We start from the raw sequence: 24,399 nt of genomic DNA, 5'->3' as shown, positions 1-24,399 counted from the left end.
TTTTTTATTGTTTTTTATGCAGTTTTTGATGTGCCTGTGTTAGATGTGGCCAAATTTAAAAGGGAAACAATGAATAAACATTACTTGTTTATCCATACATTAATTTGTGTTGGTTTAAAATGTGTTATTACCTGCTGCATACTAGCCACTGAAAATGACTGGCCCAGCAAAATTTCATGGTTTGAAAATCTGGCCCAAAATAATTTTTAATCGAACAGGCCTGATCTAGAAAGCCAAATGAAACTGAAATTAATTTATAGCATAATTAACTATTAGAACTACTTTTATAAAACATACTGTAAATGAAATTTCATTAAACTAAAGTAGAATATTTTCACTTCTGTTTCAATTCTTAACCCAAATTAATGTAATTCACCAGGAATAAGAGATTTTGATGCCTGAAAGTAACCATGTGTGGTTTGCATGTTGCAGCTGGCAAGGGTATTTATTGAGATGCTATTCAGTACTCTCAAGCCCTTGTAATAAATGATGTAATAACTTCAGACATTCCACAAGCACACTAGTACACACACACACAGTGTCACGTTCCTACCTGTACATACAATTTGTTGCAATTCAAGCAGCTTGTGTTTGTATTGAAAGTTTATAAAACTGTGTACATATTGTGCTTTGACATGTATTTTTGAGCCTCCGATGTAATGAATTACATGTACCGACATGTTGTTGAACACTTTTTACAATTTAGCTATGCTTTTCTTTGTAGACGTGAGTTAAAATAAAACACATAAGTTGTTTCCTTAATTCTGTATTCTGTTTGCCTCCTTTAGGCTCGTGGGATAAAAATATTGGTTATAAGAGCTTACACTTACATCTATTACTAGTCAAGGTCCTAACATAACTGGCTACTTATTATAATATATATCGCTTTATCACTCTTGCTGTGCTTTTCTTAGTGGACCTGATTTGAGAAACACACCAGTAATTTATTTCCTTGATTCTGTATTCTATATTCCTTTCCTGTGGGCTCTAGGGAAAAAGTGTTGGTTATAAGAGCTCATGTTAATTTCTAATAATTTCTAATAATATAACTGGCTATTTATTATATTGTATGGTGTTTTTTGTCTTGTAGCTGTTGAGTACAGTAGTAAATAATAATAAGTGATTGTGACTGTATTAATACCTGTAATCATTGTAATGTAAAAACACAAATTAAGTAAAGTAGAATTTCAGCATTTGAAAAAAAACAGAATCAGTATAATGTATACTATATGTGGTGTTCACTTGAAAATAAAGACTGTGAGCTGTTTTCAGTGTAACAATACATTTTTAATTAGTGCTGGACTTTACTAAAATCAGGGTATAAAAATTAGTGGTTTGTTAGCTCTGTAGTTTGGACTTCAACTTTCTATGCAGTTTCTATTTATTCTAAATGAAAAAAGTTTACTTTTAGTAATATACGGTAGTTGAGAATATAAATGCAGAAAGAAAGAAGGAGAGAGACTAGTGTCTGTCAAGGATATTCTTCCTGTTTTTCATTAGGTATGCATCATACAGATTTCCCTCTAGACCACTATTCCTTGATGGTTAGTATTTATTCCACAATATAAAGTTTATAATCTGCTGAGCTTTGCCACTCCATATGTAGTGAAGGGTGTCTAGAGAGGTTTTGACTAATTGAACAACCTTTCTACGCTGTCTGTATTTTCATCCAGTAGAATGAATGATGTTTTACTGATGATTTAAACTATTGTACCAGGTTTAACATTTCAGCATACGGTATTTTGTTGATCAGATGTAGAGGGTTAACATTAAGATGCTGTAGATAAACACAGAAACAACAATTCTTTTTATTAAAACTTTGTTTTACTGCATTAACAAATATATTAAGTGTGCCTACATTTTAATATTTACATGCATTTATTAAGTCAACACTGTGTGGAGTTAGTGCATTCATCTCCTGTGTACATTGGTTTTTCTATTGATAATTTTTTTTTATTTCCACATCCTAAAGACTTGCAAATAAATGTTGGCTGCAGTCCCATACAGGTTCTGTTCATATCTTGTGTCCTGTGCTTCTAAGGCAGGCTCCTGCTCTTTGTGACCTTAAAACTGGATTAAATGATTTCAGAAAATATGAAAATGTTGGATAGCTTTCCATACTAGTAAGGATTTATTTGCTTTTAAACAAATAAAATAGTAAACATGCTTCTGGATATTACCTTCAGTATTCCCATTTGCATAGAAGGCACACTCACTGTCTTTATTTGCTGGTTTCTAATTCAAGTGATAACCAAGTAAAATAATGGCTACAGCCAGGAAGTGTCAGCCTTGATACAATGGTTGCCACATATTTTCTGAACTTTGCAAAACTATCACTTTCACTTCCATAATAAGCATTACCTGTTACTTCTACTTTGTGTACAAGTATTATACTCAACATGTTAAGAAGTCTTCCAGCGTACCTGCCAAAAGATATTATATATACAGTAAGTCCTGCTGATATAAATTATCAGGCAAAATAAACCACTGTGTTTAAATTGTGCACATTTGGTACATTATACTGTGTGCACAATTATTAGGCAAGTTGTATTTTTGGGATTAATTTTAATATGAAACAAATACAGTGCCATCAGTCAATCTAAAATGTTAATAAACCTGAAACCTGAATGTTATGCAAAGGAAATGTGAGTGTGAACATTATCAGGGGAATAGACGTGTGCGCACAATTATTAGGCAGCTATTAGTGTGCAGAATTATTATGCAACTAAATCAAAAACTTACATTTTCCCGATCTCCCTTGTTTATTTTCATCTGTTAAAGTGAGAATAATAAACAAACAACACATAATTTCCAAATAAACATTTCTGGCATGAAAAAAAAAATCAGTGACCAATATAGCCACCCTTCTTTTCAGTAACAGCAATAAGCTTTCCATTCATGGAATCTGCTAGTTTCTTGATCTGTTGCGGATCAACTTTTTGTGCAGCAGCAACCACAGCCTCCCAGACACTGTTCAGAGATGTGTACTGTTTTCCTTCCCTGTAAATCACTTGTTTAAGAAGGGCCCACAAGTTCTCAATAGGGTTTAGGACAGGTGAGAAAGGGGGCCATGTCATTATTTTGTCATCTGTAAGGCCTTGCTGACTTTTTCCTGTACCACTGCTTGAAGAAAGTGTCTTCTAAAAACTGGCAGTAGGTTTGGGAGATGAATTTGAGTCCATCTTCAACCCGAAAAGGTCCAACTAGCTCATCTTTAATAATACCAGCCCATACCAGTACCCCACCTCCACCTTGCTGGCGTCTGAGTCGAAATGGAGCTCTCTGCCCGTTACTGATCCAGCCACGGGCCCATCCATCTGGTCCATCAAGTGTCACTCTCATCTCATCAGTCCATAAGACCTTTGAAAAATCTGTCTTCAAATACTCCTTGGCCCAGTCTTGACGTTTCAGTTTATGTGTCTTGTTCAGTGGTGGTCGGGTTACCTTGGCCATGTCTCTGAGCACTGAACACCTTGTACTTAAAATGCAACTTAATAAAATGAGCTCCTTCCCAATCCATCTTGGCGGTGATCTCATCAGACCTGCCTCTACTGCAAAGAATCTTGGTGTCATTTTTGATTCCTCCCTCTCTTATTCTGCCCACATAAATCACATTAAGAAACTTTCTTACTTTCACCTCCGTAACATATCCAGTGTTTGCTCCTTCTTCTCTTTCTCTAATGCTGAGAAACTTGTCCATGCTTTTATCACATCCCGCATCGATTATTGTAATTCCCTACTGGCAGGTGCCCCTTCTAATCTTCTATCACAGCTCCAGCTTATTCAAAACTCAGCTGCAAGAGTCCTTACTCGAACCAGCAGCAGCGAGCACATCACACCCATCGTGCTCCGTCTTCACTGGCTCTGTGTCTTACAGAATCAAATATAAAATCCTACTAATAATCTACAAAGCCTTAAATAACCTTGCGCCAAACTACATCAGTGACCTTCTCCATCAATGTGTGCCTGCCCGCCCACTAAGGTCCTCTGATTCTGGCAGTCTTGTTGTGCCCCACACTAATCTACACTCCATGGGTGACAGGGCCTTCAGCTGTATAGCGCCCAGACTCTGGAATGACCTACCGAAATTAATCAGGTCAGCTGACTCCATGAATTCTTTTAAAAAACAACTCAAAACTCATCTGTTCAGGAAGGCTTATAGCTCTACTTGACTTTATTACCCTTCTTTCAGTTTACTTCTCTGTCAAGATGCTCATGTAACCTGTATGTGTGTGTGCTAGACCATCAATTATGTTGTCTGGCTTATGTTGAAGGCTTTTTCTCTGAATTCACTGTCATAATCTTCTTTATTTATTTATCTGGTTTGTACAACGCTATATACTGTATACCCTACTGTTTTTTCTTATATTCTGTAAGTGCCTTGAGCATGAGAAAGGCGCTATATAAATAAAATGTATTATTATTATTATTACTTCTAGGCACTACAGGTAGGTTGCAGTTCTGGAATATGACAACACTAGAGGATAATGGATTCCTGGTTGCTTCACGTTTGATTCTTCTCAAATCTGTGGCAGTTAATTTGCGTCCTTTTTTCTCAACACGTTTCTTGCGAACCTGTTGACTATTTGCAACAAAACGCTTGATGGTTCTATGATCATGCCCCAATATCTTAGCAATTTGGAGAGTGCTGCATTCCTCTGAAATACTTTTTACAATTTTTGACTTTTCAGAGTCAGTTAAATCTCTTTTTTGGCCCATTTTGCCTAGGGAAAAGCAGCTGCCTAACAATTATGCACACCTTGATATAGGGTGTTGGTCTCCTTAGGCCACACCCTCCCTCATTACACAAATACATATCACCTAATATGCTTAAATTAAATAAGCATTCAAGTATATACAGCTTGAAGATGGAATATATGCATGTAAATTATGATATGGTCAAAATACTCACTTGCCTAATAATTGTGCACACAGTGCACAATATTATAACTTTAACACATGGAATGTCAAAGAAAATTCAAGATGCAGAAGAAAAGTATCAGGAGCATTAAACTGTAACTGTGTGCTGTATCTGTGCTGCTTGCATGAAACAACAGACATATAAAGTGCATTTTCTTCACATGTTTCAAATAAAATATTCCTTCTCATCTGTTACCATTAGTAGTAACAGTAGTAGTAGATCTTCCACTTGTTCAAAGTATAGTGAAATTCTTACTTTCACATCCAAAGCAGCTTGTACATAGACTCAGCTGACTCATGTAAATATAAAAGTTGCAAACAAATTAATACATTGTGAAAAATGTAGGTTTTAATTTTTTTTAATTGCAATTGGTATTTCAGTGCAGTTTATTACTTCATCTATACATTTTATCAGGTTGTTATATCATGATAGTCAGAATATTAATATAACTGACATGTTTACATCACAATTTAAAGGTAGCATATAATTTTGTTTCTAATTTTTTATAAATATTGTGTTTTTTCACTACTGTACATATTGGAGCAGTTGTTATCTCTACTGCCTCACTGCTTCATAGTTCTGGGTTTCATTTCAGTCCCTATATGGAATTTTCATATACAATGCTGTATGTCTACATGGCTTTTTATCTCCAAATTGCCATTTTCTTTCCATATCCTAAAAATGTATGGGTTTGGTGAAATTGATATATCTAAATTTTTCTGTCATTTCCCAAAGCTGCTTCCTTATGCTGCCATGGTAGGTGCCAGCATTCTGGGATCCTAAAATTCAATTGAGCAGATTCTGAAAATAAGGTGGATGGATTATTTCAGGATGATAACTAGGACATTACAAGAAACTATAAGCAGAGCTCGGGGCCTTTTACAAACCATATAGAATATACCTAAACAAAAGAAACATGAGATGAAAATAAATCATCCATATATGATTTATCTTATTTTATTATTGGCTCATATTAAGTGGAATGTTTGTTGCTATAACCAAAACAATTAAACAGGAAGTCTAAGCAGTCAGTAAAAACATATCACAGTGAGAGAAAGTCTTTATTTAGCCACAATGAAGAGCTCAATGCATTTTTAATTCTTTTTTTAAACGGGAAAGCTATCTCTTGACAGGACATTTAGAAGTTCTGGTTGTCAGGTAAATATTAAATGTAATTAAGAGCTTTGAAAACCCAGATTGAAAATATTATCGGTTCAGTATGCTCAGTATTTATGTTGGATTTATCACAAGCTTAAAATGATATCTGTGATATCCAAGGCTTAAGATAAATATAAAAATAGAAGAAATACTGATTAACTAAGGAAGAGGTTGGTGCAAAAAAAGGATAGAACACGCTAACCTGAGTTTTCTTTTTGCTGTTAATGATACTTGAATTTACTTCCAGGGGGTTCCTGCTTCAGCAAAATACTATGCTATGGACTGAACACCTTGTACATAAACAGCATGAGCATATTTTTCTTTTTGGCAATGGCGTTTTGCAGGCACAGTTCCTTAGATCATAAATGTGATTAATAAACCAACTTAAATAATAAAAAAATGTTTCCTAACTTGATCACATTTTAATGCATGCATTATTTAGGTGCAAAGCTGCCACCATATTGTAATATAGAAAACTGATAACTGTCTACCAAATGTGGTGGGTGGGAAATAAAATGGGTTTGGATTTGACTTGTGATAAAGAGTGACCCACAAAGGCTTCAGTCTGAGCCCTTACAGTATGAAGGTCAAGGTTTCACTCATTCAATAATCAAAGCATTTTCATTTTTATACTTTTGCCAGCACATTCCTGGCAAAAGGACAATGAAGCACCCATTTTGGTGTCAAGGTTGTTGTGCAAACATAGTTTTATAGAAAGCCTGGACAAAATTTTGAAGTGGGTGGGTAGAGGTTGTATAGTTAAAACAAAAAAGAAAAAAATAATCAGCATTCTGAAGTTTACTTATTTTGTACCTTGTATTCATCAATATATCATTTTATTTTTTACACGTGACTAAATTACTGTGTGAGAAAGCAGTCTGTAAGCCCAAAGAATCTACACAACTCTGAATATACTCCAAAAGTGATCATTAAAAAACTCCTCAAAATCTGAACAATATCTTCCTTGCAATGTCTCTTTTAGTAATGAAGTCCAATTCTGTGCTTAAAATGTTCTATAAAACCATTTTAGATTACAGAAGATTCTTTAATGGCAATGTTACAGTTTTGTTTTGATTTTCTGTTTTGAAGATCAAGAAAACCACAGAAGCAACTCTTCAGACAATACAAGACATGGTGACCATTGAAGACTATGATGTCTCTGAATGTTTTCAACATAGTCGTTCCACTGAGTCTGTTAAATCAACAGTATCTGAAACATACCTCAGCAAACCTAGCATTGCAAAGAGAAGAGCTAACCAGCAAGAGACGGAGCAGTTTTATTTCATGGTGTGTTCAACAACTCTTAAAGGATTCTCGCAGCTTACTATATTCTAATTGTATGATTTATTTTATCTTGTTTTTAATTATAAAATCAAAATGCTTTAATTTTAGAAATTTAGAGAATTTCTTGAAGGGAGCAATCTCATCACAAAACTGCAAGCAAAGCATGACTTATTAAAAAGAACACTTGGAGAAGGTAAGTATCTTTATTTGTAGATAATAAAGCATGTGTTCATGTATGTGAGTATCTATAGTGATCAATTTTAGTACACAGTCAGCTCCTTTGTTTTGCTGATAATAAGGGGCAGTAAAATGTCTGACTTCTACTACTATATATATACGCATAAAACATGTTTTGGTGCAGTAATCTTTCCATAGTTAGTTTAAGGCTTTGCATATAGTATTGTGTATACCCTTGAGACAAAAAGATTTAAAACACACACTTATACATACTGTAAGCTAGCAAACACAATATTGGCCCTAGTGTGTGTTTGGCTGTGTGTGTGTTTGCCCTGCGATAAACTTGTGCCCTGTCAAAGACTTGTTCATGCCCTGCACCCTATGCTAACTGGGTTAGGCTCCAGCAACCCCACAACCCTGGTCTGGATTAAGCATGCTAGAAAATGACATGACTTATACATAAGACATGTATGGCAGAATCATTTTTGACAACATTTAATTATCTAGTACCTACAGTATATCATAGATAGATAGATAGATAGATAGATAGATAGATAGATACTTTATTGATCATAAGGGGAAATTCACATTTCTCACAGATTCTCTGGTTTACTTGTGCACTCTAAATACTTTTTTGTATTGTCATGCAACATTCTTGAGATGTGTTTGTATAATCATATTTTATTAAAGAGAATTCACTGTTTGAAGGATTTTGTTTAATCTTAGCAATACATATATAAAAAGCACTTAGTATGTCAAACAATGATAAAGTAACATTTTGCTTTTAAACCTGTAAAAAAATTCTCTTGGATAAGAACTTATGTTGACTGCCAGATTATCTTTTTTTCCATTTTCATAGGTCATAGAGCAGAATATATGACAACCAGGTACTAATACTTTTTTTTGTACATCACTTTTTAAAACATGCCTAGGCAGATTAGTAGAATCTGTGTGTTTGTGGTACCTAATTTACTAGTGTTTCCTAACTTATTATACAGAAAGTGTCATAAATATCTTTGTGTTTAGGCATCAGTGAATCAAATCCAATTTTCTTTTGTTACATAAGATGTTAATCATGTTTGTTTTCATCTTTAAGTATGCATCTGTAGACATGTTTTAACAGTTAAGAAAAGGTTTTCAGGAACAGGCATACTAGGGCAGATTGTACTGGAAACAGCCTTTGGGCATTAGAAACTCTACCCTGCCAGAAGAGTTTGAATGGGGCGGCTTAAAAAGGACAAAGGCTCAGAATGTGGGGGCTAGTTAGGGCCAAGCCTCTGGCGAATTCTTGGGAAGGAGAGAGAGAGAGAGAATGGAAAGAGAGGGGAAGAATTTTTTAAGTGTTTCAGTTCTTAATTTTCTGTTGATTCAGTGCTTCAGCCACTGAAGCTTCAAGACAAGGAAATGCAGTGTGTGGAAACCCCATTATAAGAGCAGGCATTTTTTATTTGATGCTCCCTTTATTCATCTAGTCCTGTTATGGTTGGGTTCTGTGGGCGCCGCCATGGGGTGTTGCAGGAATTTCTGTGCCCTATATTGCAGCACTTCCACCAGACCTGGAAGTGCCGCCAGAAGCAGGTTATAGGACAGCTGGAGCTTTTCCAAGTGCTTTTTAAAAGGAGCTGCTTCACTCTATTTGGGGAGCCAGAGTCAGGAGGAAGGGAAATAAAGATTGTTGGGAGGAGTGGAGGCGGAAGGAAGGGAAAGAAAGAAAAGAAAGTGCTGTGTATTGTGGTATTTGTGCTTGTGAACTGTGCTGAGCAGGTAGAAAACAATTTGGGAAGCATTTCCCACAGAAAAACTGTGTCCTGCATCTGTCTGTGTCGGGTGTATGGAGCTCCAATTCTGGAGATGGCAGGGATGCTTAGTTGCACACCCACAATCAATATAGCCTCCAAGTATTTGGAATGTAGTAAAAACCAGAGTATCAATATAAAACTTATTCCATTTTGAAGATAGCATGTAAATGAATCACTGACAGCGCTCAGGCCAGAATATGAACCCATGATTTGGAGCTTAGAGGCTTCAGCGCTGTTCATTTTTTTTCTCCAGATTCTCTGGTTTACTTGTGCACTTTAAATGACATTCCGGTTATTTTTAAAGGTAGATTTAAAATGAGTTGTGTAAAGTGTGCTTTGCAGGACAGGGGAAGTGATGTGCTAAATCTGACTGACAGCATTTTCATATAGCAACATTTTTCTTGTCACTTTACATGTTTTGTAAAATAAAATATGCAAAAAAAACACTGGTGCAGCACTTACTTGGGCTCAAATTGTACTAATTCTGTACACTAGAACAGGAATTTTGTTGGAATGTTCCTTAGTATTATTTACAAGCAGAAGCATTAAATCTGTGTTTACCTTAGCCTTTTAAAACTTTTTAGTCTAATCTGCTAGTTAAAACATATCATAAAAACTAATAAACTTATCATAAAAGCTGCATTTTGACATCATTTTGTAGCATGTATCTTTTATCTTACACAACTATGAAGAACTGAATGATTTTCTACTGCATTGTTCAGAAAACCATATTAATGTAGTGGCAGTTACAGCCCCTTGCCTATTTATAGTATAGATACAGAGGGTGTGTACATGAAATTTTAAAAAGTAGGGGTTGATTTGTTTCTAACCTAGTGTTGTTAAACTTGACTTGCTTGTATGGAATGTTATTTGATTTTATAATCAATAAAATGCTTAAAAAAGAGTACAGCACACTCTAATGAGAGTATAAAGATGAGTTATCTGCTAATTTGAAAGAACTAGAGGATTTCATTTTCTTCCTTACCAGTGAGGAGATTATGTTTGTTAAAACAGCTGTAAATGTTAATTTGAAAAGAGTCACATATATCTGCTGTATTTTGACAAAGCAATTTAATTTTTTACTGACTAATCTATTTTGGTTTGCTGCTCTTGTCCTTACTAGATTGTCATAGTAAACTATTTCCTTAGACTTTTAAGGGCACTCACGTAATAATGAGCTGTATTTTTGGAACACTTTAATCGAAAATGAAGAATGATTTATGTAGAAGAGGGTACATTTTTAATCTTGCAATTGCTGTTTTTAATGCTTATAATATCTTAAATTAACCCTTCGCCCTTTATAGTACAGGAGTATTTTATTCAGTCATGCACATAGACTACATTAACTATTTAGTGGATATTTAGAATAATTTACTTCAGTTACAGTTAAGGTGTTTTGCTGTATTCTTGTGTAATGCAGATGATCATTTTCTAATTTGCCCTGGGCTTTGCTCCTTGTTGAAGAATAAACACATTACACACTGTAGGCTGGAAATATAGGCTTTTAAGATAACTTCTGTCCTTATTTTTTTCAAATGGAAATAAGATAATAATTTGTACAAATAAATTTAAACCTTTGCATAATGGAGATCAGCAAAAATGTGTTGATTCATTTTCTTGTTTGCTAACAGAGATGGGTAGTGGTTAAATACATCTACAGTTTTGGTCTATAGAGACCTTAATCTTAACGTAAAAAAAATAAATATGTGTATAACATTCTTATGAAATGTAACTACTGTATTTTTCTCAACCTTCTTTTTTTATTCTCCAGTGCTTCAAGCCGAGGAAGAAGGAACTCACACGCAAGACACCAGGTATAGTTAAATTCTTCATGCTATTTTAACACTGCAAATGCATCCTGCTTTACCAATGTCTTAAACCACATGCAGAATCCTTGGTATAACTACTGTAAATTTAGCCTGACCAGAATTAAAGAAATGTCTTTTCACAAGATTTAGATTCACCCTGGCAACACTACACAGAATCAATACTCCCAAGTGCTTAGAGAATATATACTAGCACTCTGGAAAATGAGACAATGCTTACTGAGTAAAAGACAATCATCTAGCTATGCATTTCGCTGACACATTTGAGTTATTTCTGGTTTTGATGCTCAGCAATTTCAAGGACAGTTACACAATCTGTCTGCTACCTAATTAAAAAGTATAACATTAAGTACAGTAGTTCACTCACACTTTAGTTCTAATTTTCCCCAAGATTTAGCAAAATCTTGTTTTGGGTAAAGTTCAGTTCAGTTTGTTTTAGAATAGCATACAACCCTTAGTTAAATGCTCAGAATGCTTACACATATTTTCAAATACCATGATAATAGTAAGATACAAAACCTTAAAATATTTGCAAAGGTAAACATAAGTCAAGATAAATAAAGAGTGACCCTGAAATGAACACATGGAAAGCTGCTGTGTTTGTTTCATTTTTAGAATATTTATACGAGGCACCATAATTGCTAGGAGGCAATCTTTATGAATTTACTGTTGGCTGTGGACTGTTTTGTACAGTATTGTCTCAATTCTGTGTGAGCTCCAACTGAATGTAGACTGTGTGGTAATAACCCTAGACTTGTGTCTCTACAAATGTAATTGATATGCTTTTAACTTACCAGCAGATCACATTTCACATGTGTGCTTCTCCACTTCATGTTACAAGATTCAGTGACAGTAAACACAAATCCTAAAGAAATCTATATGTTAAGTAAAGTCTACTGTTGATGTTTCTAGTACTTCTTTTTCACCCTGTACATACTGATGTGCAAACACTTTTTTATTTTAAAGAACTGCAGTTTGACCTTGACGGTATGTTTAAGTGTCTATGCTGAAGGAAAGGGATTCATCTTCTGTTGTAAAAGTCACTGTGCATTCTGTAGTTCAGAGGCTTTGAGACTTATTGTTTGCATTGTGAGGCAGCAGAAAGTGTAGTAATGTTGTGCAATGTAGCTTTCAAATCTTTAAACAGTTCAACATAAGCTCATGAGTGCATAAATGGATTGTAAAATATCCATGGATAAAGAAGGTATAGATCATAGTAAATTGTGTTGTAATAAAACAAAAAGCCTGTAATCTGTAGACATGACAAAAATTTTGCTTGAATATGAACCACAAGAATAGTTAGATTAGGGTTCCTAGGGTTCCACACATTCATTTCTTTTCCTTTATGAAAAAAATAAATAAATAAATCAATTGTGGTAACAAACAGTGTTTTTACATGTTACAATTATAGTATTTCTGTTATTCAGTTTTTACTTTTTACTTATTCTTAATTTTAATTTTCCCTTTATGTACTATACTTTCAAAAAAATTTTTTTTGAAGTTTTAAACTACAGTATTTATAGTTTCCGTTTAGTTCAAGAATTAAAAAAAAATTCTTCTTTAATTTATAATATTGTATAACATAACACCCTCAAACTCACAGAATCAAATTCAGAGTTGCTGGGGAGTGGTGCCTATTTTGGCAGTCCTGGGTGTAGCACAGGAAACGTCATCAGTCCATTAAAAGACCACCCATACAGACACCCTCACAGCTTTAATCTGCATCTCCAAATAAACTGTTGATAATATGTTCGAGGATGTGTAAGCAGGACTAGAGCACCAAGAGAAATACCCCACATAGACACAAGGAAAGCGTACAGACACCACCTGAACAATGCTAAAAAGCGGGATTTGATATCAGGACACTGGATCTATCAGGCAAGAGCACAACTGTGCCTCCCTGTAATATAATTTAATTATTTTAATTAAAATTCTTCAAAATCTATTGGTATGATGCAATGCGTACTCCTTTTGTATATACATAACTCCACATGTTTTATTACAATCCTGTAACTGCTTGTATTTTCTTTCACACTATCATATCAAAGTTTCCCAGGTTAGTGTGAATTTAATTCTCTTAAGCAACTAATAATTTCGGGATACAAATTTTGAAAGTAAATACACTATTGTTATTAATGAGTCAATGATGGCATGTAAGAAAAATTAAATTTGGGTATTATTTAATCATTTTTTCTCAGCTTCATTTCCTGTTTCAATACTGTTGAGTTTGCAGGCATTCCATTTAGAATACCTAATACAATTTTAACAAGCTTTTTGTTTTAAAGTCACATTATTATTGATACTGATAATTGATTATTTAGTATATAGCTTCTTGACATTTGCTTATTCAAACATATATTTACTTTTTTAAGGATTCAGGACAGGCTATTCCACTGGTTGTTGAGAGCTGTGTTCGATTCATCAATCTGTATGGTAAGTATTACCACTTAAAATGGTTAAGATGTATTGTGTCTATTTTAGTTCCAAATGTAAGAAAATATTGTAGCACTCTGGGTAAAAGTGTGAATTTGCCGGTAGTAATTTAAGAAACATATTCATATTTACAGTACATTGTTTGTACCTATTGTTATCTATGGACAAAGTTAAAGCTTATCCAACCTGAAAGTCTACCCATCCATCTAGGGTCACAGGGTAACTGGAGTTTTTCCCACAGTCTTTGTCATCAATCCACATCTAACCTGCATCGTATTGTTAATATATCTTCAGATGGGGACTGTGTTGTATTTATACAACAAATAATAAAGATCCTACTCTGCATAAATGTATTGGTATTGATTATTTTTCTGATGCACATCTCTGATAAAATGTACAATTTGCTATGCCCACAGATAAGTGCATAGCTAGAGCAACCGCACGTTTTTAAATAAGCAACATCACAAAGAAAATTTGTTAGTGTGTGCTGAGACAGCAAGTTTTGGTTTGTTTTTAATTCTTGGACAAATGTAAGCCAGCAATACAATGATGCTGGGCCCTCATTTTATGAGACATTGTAGCTTAGAGGTGAAGGAACAAGAGACAATAAATAGAACACAGCTTACTATAAAATAAAAATATATATCCAAACATCTCCACAAATATTATGCAAATGATGGAGACAGATAGTGGGTTATGTTAAACAGATAGTAGAAATTGAGAAAAAAATGATATCTGTTTAAGGATGGATCATCGTGACACACAGTAGCTTACTATGAATTACAGTGATGTTTTGTTTAAATTGTAATATACCCAGACTAATCAGCAAATGAATATGAAAGCTCCCAAATCTTATGACATTATGTCAAGGCAAACATGTGGGTGCACACAGACCACCTACAATTGTCAAGAACTGTGACAGTTTATGATTACAGGAGACTTTCAGAGGATGTCTCAGATTTCCATGCTGGCATTGCCGTTTTCCACATAAGGTGTCAATATTTGCTGCAAAGAGCTGGAAAGCTGTTTGTTATTGTGTGTGTAGCCATCTTCTGAGATTATTAATTGTTATTAGGTTTTTGACCTGATCACTTAAAAAATCACTTCCTAACACAAAAGGCTTTTTGAAATGACATAGGTTTGTTATGTATTTTTAGAATTATTTTGGTGTCTAGCAACCATCTCTACTATATAGCAGGTACAGTATATACCAGCAATTAGAAGTACAATATATCTGATGTTTCCCTTGCAAGGTAGTACCTAATAGCAAAAAGAGTAAGGTAAGATCACAATTTATTTAAAAAAGGTAACTAAATTAATTATACAATGTCTTAAAAGAAGTTTTTTTCTTTTTTAATCGATAGCTAACAATGGCAGTTCCACTTTAATAATACTGGAAATTACCTTCCCAGGCTTTCTGAAGTGTAAGGCCCACAAGCTTAGAAAAGAAAATATATGAAATAGTCAAACAAAAGGTAACAAATAAGAAACAACGTGATAGTTAATTTGGATTTTAAATGTTACCTTTCTCAAGATCATCTATCACAATAACTTTTATACATTCCACTCTGATAATTGCACTACGCCTACACACACTCATTGATGTAAAATATGCAATACTCACACTGTTAAAATTAATGATATCCACCAAAAGGCCTTTAGTAAATATTATGCACTTCTGGCTTTTCCACACAATACATGTTTTCTCATAATTAGGTCACTGATGGAAGACACTAATGGAAGCTTCCTCTACTCATAGGGAGGAATGTAAGGGCTGTATTAACTTCAGCTCCCAGATGAATGCAGTAGTGATTCCAAATGACTTGTTAGAATTTAAAGTAAAATGCATTGCATATTGTCAGGAATAGGTTATGGATGCTAAACCACCGATAGGCGTGGATCTTGATTGGGTTAACATATACAAGGTTTTGTTGCAGCAGGCTAAGAAACACAAATGTTGGAAAAATATAACCTTGTCTGATGAAATCTGGTTCATGCTGAAATATAGTATGCTCATGGACAGATCTGTATAAGGCAAAATAGAAAAATAAATATAGAATTATAACAATTAGTGCTGGAATGTTTGTGGGAAATAAACGTGAAATTGCTTTATAAGTGAAGCCTGTTGCATTTAGATATTTACCTGATGTGTAAATACTGTATACTTCTACAGTATATGATGAACTTTGCTTGTGGACAAAAAAGAATGTTGTACTATGCTTGATAATTGAAGTAATGCCCAAAACAAACTAAAATATATTCTCAAATTCTGATCTAGTTATATCAGCTTTTTTTTATAATAATCAATGGACGCATACAGTATTTTCTTGTTGTTTAAGCAAAATCAGCTAAAATAAAAAATATTATTTCCAGGTAAGTTCCATAATTTGTTGCCCTAATTCATTAGGTTCATATATGGCTGAAGTCATTTTCATTTGTGAATTAAAGCACTGTGCAATTTTAATTTCAGTTTGTATTTTTAGGTTTGCAGCATCAAGGGATTTTCAGAGTTTCAGGGTCACAAGTAGAAGTTAATGATATTAAAAATTCATTTGAGAGAGGTGAGTAATTTCTTTGTCAGCAGTAGAAGTAGTGTACATTATAATATACTTTACTGTATTATGTCCAAGGTAGTGAAGTTCATATTTAACATAGAGTTTAAAAAGTGATACTACTAAAGACAAAGAAGCATTTAGATTGGGTATATTATTTTTATGTATGACATTTTTTTTTCTGTTTAATTCACTTAAAAAGGGTAATCAGTTTTGGACATAGTGATGCAAAAATTATGCGACAGTTCAAACCATGCACTGTTTTCATAAATATTGTATATTTTACTTATTATAACTGTATATTTGAGTTACACCTTTTTAGAAGGCAACAAACAGGACCACAATACAGTCTAATTCTTTATGTCCATATTTGTTTTTAGCACAGACAGATAAACTTGCTTACTAAAGGTCACCCTTAAAGTTAGAGGCAGGAACTTAGCTAGCAAATTGTGATAGTTAGAGCCACAAAGCTTGAGTGTGCACCAGAAAGTAATACAATAAAGCCTCAGTGTAGCCAGGAGGCAGCCTGCTAAGGATTTTCAGCTGTTGGGCTCCTTTACCTTAGATAAGCCATGTAACAAATACTCTTAAGTGTTTGCTTTTAAAGCCTTGCTAAGTAGCATCACACTAAAGATTACACACAAAAGGACAGAGATTTGCCAGAGCCAAGAAAGCTGTTTGCATATATTGTCTCAATGATAGGCACATGACAGGGGTTGATCACAAGTTGTTTTAATGTGATTTAGTGTACTTGTTCATTATTCCTGCTGTATCAAAAGGGACAGAATATAACATCTTGGGCAAAAATATGAAAACACTTATTTTATTTGCTTGAACTTCCATATTCCTTCTTTCCCTTTGTTATGTATATGACAAAACAAAAAATTAATGCAGACTGGAGGTTGAATACTTAACTTAATGTTTCATCACATAAATATGAGCAGTAGCAGTTAGTACCTCATTTTCAGCTTGGATTGTTTTAAATAGATTTAAATTTAAATTTTAAATAGATATCCTTAAATTAATTTAACACTTTAGATTTTCATTATCATGGCTTTTATTGAACTTACCTGCAGTAGCGTTTTCTTAGGAGCAACAGACATGAGTAACAAAAGTATATTTATTTGGGCCAAAAGAGGCATTTCTTTTTGATGTTTGCTTAGCTAAAGATACTCTTTCTAAGCAATTCTAGTAATAGAATTTAGTGATATCTTATTTAAATGGATAATCCCGTGTATTCCATTATTAAATATCTTTTGTCATAAGTAAGTTTTTTACAAACAATGCAAATAGAGAAAAGTTCACAAGTTTCTACTGAAGTGTGTAGAATAATAAAAATATACTTAAATGTGTATCTTTTGCAAACATTTCTACACAAAAAATAAGTTCTTCCCATTCTTATTGATTCTTGTTTAGAAGGAAACATTTTAATAGCCTGTCAAAATAACAGCATATCATAAATTTAAATTTCACATAACCTTTGTATTTTACAAATTATTTTTCCTTTTGTATTCTTTGTGCAATATGTCATGTTTCTGAAAATATACAATGGAAATATGAACGAAATATGAAGAAACAGCAATTTCTGGAACGGGAAAACTAGCTTTGTACATTCACAAAAAATTGTCAATTTGTTTTGGACACTGTGGTCACCAGTATAACTTGTTTAGTGATATTCTGCAACCTGACAAACACATAAATGGACATTTGGTGCACTTTTACTCCTGAGGTCCAGGTGGAACAATGTCTGATTATGTCTCCTTTAAAAAGGTCTTAATTCAAAGCTTAGATCACAATAAGACAAAGGCCACACTTAGGGCAGAAGACCATCCAAGATCTGGTTTCCCTCACCAGAGTAGGGCCCCCACATCTAACTAGTCCATCTGAGCGATTGCATCAGACCTGCCGCCTGTGCTGCTCCTGAAACTACCAGCACACAAAATTCCTGCATTAATGACAAAACAAGGAGGAAAAGGTCCCCTTCTGCTTGTCTTTGACAAAGGTAGCCTCTCTGAGGCCCTTTGCTCGCACAATACTGGCTTAGGCCAGACAGACCTTGCGATTAACTTGTTAGCAGTGTCACCTTGAGCTCTTCAAGGATGAGTGAAGGAGAAGAAGAGAAAAGTATGTTGTCAACCTGTGTACAGGAAACTGACCAACTGGAGTGCAACCAGTGCAATAGTGGCTGACATTCACCATGTATGCCAGATACAGCTGCACATCATTGAGGGCAGGTTGAAACGGTTTTCTTATAAAAATAAGATTGTGTAGCAAATGACATTCCTTATGTGAGACGGCATAACCTGATGGTACAGAATATTAATGACGGACACATACAGTTGCTGTGGTCACAGCTGTCCAAAGTTGTGAATGCCGGTGTGCACCTGCTGCCTTGGTCTTCTTTCTTTCTTGACCTTATCCCCACAGAGCACTTTTGCAGTGTCTTGGATCTCAACATCTGTAGGCATGATCCTCAGCCTACTATTGGTCAGCAACTTCACCAGGCCCCTTCCGACCCTCACTAGCTCTTATTGGCAGAGGAGTAAAGCAGTGGTGACTGTAAGAGGCAGTCATATAAGATACTAAAGTGCTACAAGATGACTGTTAATGTTTACAGTTGTGATTGCTTTACTGTTGCTTTTGTTGTTGTACTGTTTTGTTTTCCTGTTATTATTTATTACTTTTTATTACAGGAATGAAAATTAAAATTACATTCCAACAATGAGTGTTGTGTTTCTTTTTTCCATTAGTGTAAATGAAACAAATCAAGAAAACCTTTTGTACTTTTAAATATATTTGTGAGAATATTGTGCTTCTGAAATCATTTTTTTTTATGTTTCTATTGGTTTTGGAACGTAACATTGATGAAGATTGTCTTCCTTTACTAAATATTTTCAAACAATCCAGTTATGCCTTTTTATATGTCTGTTTTGTTTTAGGGAATGATCCTTTGGCAGATGAAGAAAATAATCACGATATTAATTCAGTTGCTGGAGTTCTGAAACTATACTTCAGAGGCCTGGACAACTCACTCTTTCCCAAGGAAAGGTTTAATGACCTAATTTCTTGTATCAGTAAGTTGTACCATATTACTGAAATATTTAATGGTTTATTTTTGTGGACCACTTTAAATTGCTACAATATCCTGAATATAAATCAGTTTTTAATGTTTACAGTAAAGGTATGCTATTCATATTCCAGAGTGTTTAATCAGATGTTCTAGGTCAACTAAAAAAATATTTCATCAGTAAAATAATTCATCCTTGGCTATAAATCTGCTATCAGCTTATTAGATGATGCTAACCAAAGACTACCTAGGCACAATGAATTTTTAAAACCCTGTGTATGTCTAAGTAAGGGCAGCATTTGAGTGAGTCACTTAAAAGTCTTGGAATTGTACAATTAAGTATGTTTTGCTTTCAGAATTACTAAAAAATAAATGTTTTACTTCTCACTTTTAGCCTTCAATGTATAAAATTCTTACTTGCAAAATAAACCAAAGATTGTAGCCAGTGTAACTTGTGTAACCTGCAGGTAGCCATCAAATTGTCATGTTCTGTAGTGAGATACAGTTTATAACTTACATTTGTTTTTATTTCTGTTTACCATACAGTATAAGTAGATGATAGTTTTTTCAGTCTTTAATTTTGCACAATTCTTTAGTGACCAGCTGTACAATGATTGATAATCTTTATCTGTTTCGTGATTTTGACATTTACCTATCCCTATAAACACCTGCAGAATCATCCAGGGGTTTAGGACACATTGCCAGAGATAGTGGTATTGGTGGTGTTCACTGTACTTTTGTTAGTTCCAGAATTGCTAAGAGGACCATCTGTGTGAATCTGGAAGTACATGAAAGATTTAAATTTTAAAATCATGTGTTTTTGTAATCACTTGTATGTTAGTTCAGATGCAGAAAGGCAATAAAAGATGCAGTAATTAACAAAGACTGTAGTCGTTGCAATTTCATGACTGTGCTGTAGAAGCAGTCAGTTATTCTTTTTTGTTCCCTTTGTTCATCCTATTTTTTCACAAGTATCATTTCAGTCCAGTCTTTGTCATAATCACCAAAGAGCAGAAGTTTATCCAGGGACTAAGGGCTGCAGGGTAGAATTCAGGACATGGCATCAACCCTGATACAATGCTAACACTGACATTGATCAGAATAGATGTAGTTTAACTTAGCATCATATTTGAGTGTGTTGGTCATATTTTGTTAAGTTAATGCTCTAGAGCACCAGACAATCTTGAATTCACTATGAACCATATAGGTCACCAAACTGTTCATCCAGGAGGCTTAGAAGCGAATTGTGGGTCTGTGCCTTAGTTAGAGAGGAGCAGCAAGTCAAAGAGTAGCCATGTTTTCCCTTCCCTTTAAGGTGAAGATGAGCAGTTATTCAGTATGTCCAGTAGCTGGAAGAGAATACACTATTTTGTAGGGCACTCTTTACAAAGAGATTGCAGTGAAGACAATGACATTGACTGCTTTATGGATGGCCCAATTTGAATTAACTAGTATATGAGTTGGGAGTTTGAGTACAACAGGAAGCTTGCAAGTATAGGTAGGTGTCCAGAAAAAGGAGAGTAATTTGTTAAAGGAGGTGAGATATTTGAGTAGAATTAAGCAAAACAAAAATCCAGAAGCCAACAAGAAAAGACTGTTTTATTGAAACACCAGCAAGCCCGCGATTCTCAAAAGAATCGCAAATCCAAGAATTGCAATCACCTCATGTAGGGTGGGTGCATCCTGGGAAATGTGATTTAATTAAATAAACATATTTGTACTAAAGTGGTTTCTTTTTGGAGCTGTGACTCATGTGGTTGTGGTGTTTCAGAAGCACGTTGTAGTCGCCTTGTTTCCATCAGGACGTAAATGCATGACAATATCGCAGTGAAACGGAGGCTCACCGTCATCACTTTGAAACACAATTGCCACTTCATTAACGATGGGAACATTGTATCGTCTCGGATCCTGTTCTTTGTCCTTTATTAGCACTAAGGCAATTGTAGTTGGTGCCACACCATCCGCCTCTGCTTTTGTATTGGCTTCTCTTTCAACCTCATGTAGCATTTTTGTAGAGTTTGCTAATGGGTGATTGTTTATGACTTCAGCTACGTTTCTCATTATTAGCTCTGTGGTTGATATACTGCGTCATCTAGATGTAACACGTACATTTGGGCACATTTGCGGTGGTGATTTGGCTCAGGGTGCACTGTTCCAATCCGATGCAATATTTGTCAACACCCTTCGAAAGCAGTATGGGCCATTCCCAGGGGGAAGCCGGTGCATGATGAAATATCATGGAAGGTGGGTGTGTCCTGGGACAGTTCATTTCAACGTGCTTCTGTTATTGTTTTTCTTCATGCAGTCTCGTTTTTGTTTTTTTATGGCTGTGTCGTCGTATATGCGGTGGTGTGGCCGGTCGCGTCCGGGCGGCTATACAACCTGGCGTGCATGCTTTACCTCAGGTTTAGTTCACAGGTCGTAGGCATGGTAAAGTTTCCATTTAATTCAATAACCCCATTTGAACTAAAGCGGTTTCTTTGTGTGGGCGCCTTCATTCATTGTTTTTATCCATGTTGTTTGGGCGCCACCTACTGACTCTGGGAAGCCGCCGCGTTTTTGGAAGCTGCTGCGTTTGACTCTGGGGCAGGCGCCACGGCGCAGCATGTTGTGTTATTTGGTTTTGGGCGCCCTCTACTGACTCTGGGAAGCCGCTGCGTTTGACTCTGGGGCGGACGCCGCCACGTTTTGGGATGCCGCTGCGTTTGACTCTGGACACTGGGGCGGGTGCCAAGGCCGCAGTGCGCATGCGCCTCAGTGCGCCCGCTGTGCATAAATTAACTGTGGTTTAGTAAGATAGATGTTTTATTGATGTATTTCGCCTTATACAATTTCTTGTATTAGGAATTTGTTAGTTTTCACATACCCCTTGGGGTCAGAGCACAGGGTCAGCCATGGTACAGCGCCCCTGGAGCAATTGAAGGTTAAGGGGCTTGCTCAAGGGCCCAGCAGAGTAGGATCTCTTTTGACAGATACCAGCACAGATCCTTAGCCTCAGAGCCACCACTCTGCCCCCGATGTATTGTAATGTAATGTATTTCTTAAATCTTTCGTGATTAACCTATTGTCGTATTTTATTAAAAAAAAACCTAGCAGCTTAGTTTCTTATTGTCATTGTGAGATATGAGGTGTAGTGGTGGGCCGTCAGGGCCTGCAAGGCCTTCTCTGCTGGCCTAAAAAAATATCTGAATCACAAACTGATGTTAATTATATTTTGTCCATGAATACTTATTAAATAATTCCAAATAGTCTGTCCGCTTCCTTTCATAGCTTTTCCGATGGTTGTGCTGCTTCCAGACATGTATTCTCGTATTAAAGCATTTAACCAATCACATTTCAGCCATCATTTGTTGTCAGGCAGGGTCAAAGTCAAAGAAGTCTGCCCGGAGGCCTTCACAATCCGTTCTGCAGGCCCTCTAACAAAAAATAAATGTCGATTAAACTGTTGCTTCAACCAATCAGATTTTGAGTTGGTTTCACTAGGACCCTCTAGCAGGCGTATGGCAACGTCACTGTATTCAGACCCGTTGATTGGATAGGATGGTGTGGATGGTGTAATAGAAAAATCTGAATGAGAGTATCATGGGGCAGCTGTACACATTGGTATGTTTGGCGGTGACCATTCCCGTATCCACTGCTTCTGTCGAGCGGACATTTTCAGCCCTAAAGCGAATTAAAACTTATGCCAGAAATACGACAGGGCAGGTTTGACTTTCAGCATTAGCTTCGATGGCAATAGAAAGGGACTTCGTGATGGAACTGAAGTGCACGGATAATCTGTACGACAGAGTAATTGAACTGTTTTTGAGGAAAGAGAGGAGGATAGATTTTGCTTACAAATAATCCGAATTTTTGGTGAGTAAAATGTTGCGATTTTCCTAAATAATATTGCAAGTTTATGAGTTATTATTGATGTTTTTTATGTGTGTCGCGGGCTGTAGCTGCATTAGAAAGGAACTTGTTCACCCCTGGTTTGTCTATTCAATAAAGGCATTTATTGTGGCTACAGGAGTTATCTATCTGCGATGCAATGGCTCTTTATACTGTATTTCTGCATATTAAGATGGTTTTTATAACCATAAATTAGTTTTTGAGGGGCGAGTTGATTCAGACGAAGCACTACTGAAGGCCTAGGTGTGAAATCCACAGTCTGCCACTGATGAGGTGAATGTTGAATCAATGCAATTTATTGACCAAATGCACATACAGATATAAGTGCACTGTTAGGGTATGACTGTCTTACTGATTCACTTAGTTGTGATCCCATGCTATGTGATTTATTGCATAATACAAAAGAAAGTATAAGGATAGGTTTCATTACTTTGACTTAAAACATTTGATTTGTGAAGTTTACTGCATGGGTTTGTTTTCTTCTTTTGAACTTTACATGTCAGAACTCAGCTTTCTGTTATTGGTATACATACTTGTTAGCAAACTGAGTGTAAAAACTGTCTAAGATGATTCTAAAACAGTAAAAAAGGAAATACTGAGTAGGCAGTAAAGAAAATTTTAAACAAACTAAAATACTGTACTTGGAAAGTGTATTTTAGCTTGTAGTATTACAAATCATGCCTGAAGAATGGGCCTGAGTTGCCTCGAAAGCTTGCATATTGTAATCTTTTTAGTTAGCCAATAAAAGGTGTCATTGTGCTTGGCTTTTCTTTGCAACCTTTGGAAAGTATTTAAGTGTTTTTATTAATGTAGTGTTATCTTCCTCCAGGGAATATTCCTAACCAAATAAAATGTTAGATTCTACTGTGAAAGTTGAATACAAATCAGAAATAATCATGCTCAAAGGTTAAAATGTTCTTAGTGGCTCACATATGGAGCATTGTTTGCAGATCTTGTCACAGCCCTTCAGAAAGACATAGTCTTTCTAGATATAATGCAGAGAAGAGCAACCAAGTGTGTCACCAGATTAAAGGGTATGTCCTTCCTTGACAGGCTGTGTGAATTAAATCTCTTTAGCGCTGAAAAGAGAAGGCTGCATAAGTATGTACTCCTGATCTTAAAAATTCTCAAAGGTATTGATAAAATTGATCCAGCAGAATTCTTTCCATTAAATAATGAGTCAAACACTTAACAACACTGGAAGACTGAGGCCAGGAAACATTTCTTTGTACACAAAGGTATATGGATGTCTGAAACAAATTACTGTGCCAAGTATTTAAAAGAAAGGGCT

General features: G+C 35.3%; 1 protein-coding gene across 2 annotated transcripts in view; it reads left to right on the top strand.

Annotated features, from left to right (window-relative positions):
* srgap1a (SLIT-ROBO Rho GTPase activating protein 1a) overlaps positions 1-24,399 on the top strand; it is a 247,898-nt gene that overhangs the window by 174,942 nt on the left and 48,557 nt on the right. For both annotated transcript variants that reach the window (XM_028810489.2, XM_051920184.1), the window contains 7 exons: positions 7,169-7,366; positions 7,472-7,556; positions 8,400-8,427; positions 11,120-11,153; positions 13,538-13,598; positions 16,082-16,159; positions 19,090-19,224. In XM_028810489.2, the coding sequence (XP_028666322.1) occupies positions 7,169-7,366; positions 7,472-7,556; positions 8,400-8,427; positions 11,120-11,153; positions 13,538-13,598; positions 16,082-16,159; positions 19,090-19,224 (619 nt within the window). The remainder of the gene's footprint in view (positions 1-7,168; positions 7,367-7,471; positions 7,557-8,399; positions 8,428-11,119; positions 11,154-13,537; positions 13,599-16,081; positions 16,160-19,089; positions 19,225-24,399) is intronic.

The sequence above is a fragment of the Erpetoichthys calabaricus genome, chromosome 1 (genome assembly GCF_900747795.2).
Source record: "Erpetoichthys calabaricus chromosome 1, fErpCal1.3, whole genome shotgun sequence".
Taxonomy (NCBI): Eukaryota; Metazoa; Chordata; class Cladistia; order Polypteriformes; family Polypteridae; genus Erpetoichthys; species Erpetoichthys calabaricus.
Note: the sequence above shows the minus strand (reverse complement) of the source record. Positions and strands in the feature narration are given on the sequence as shown.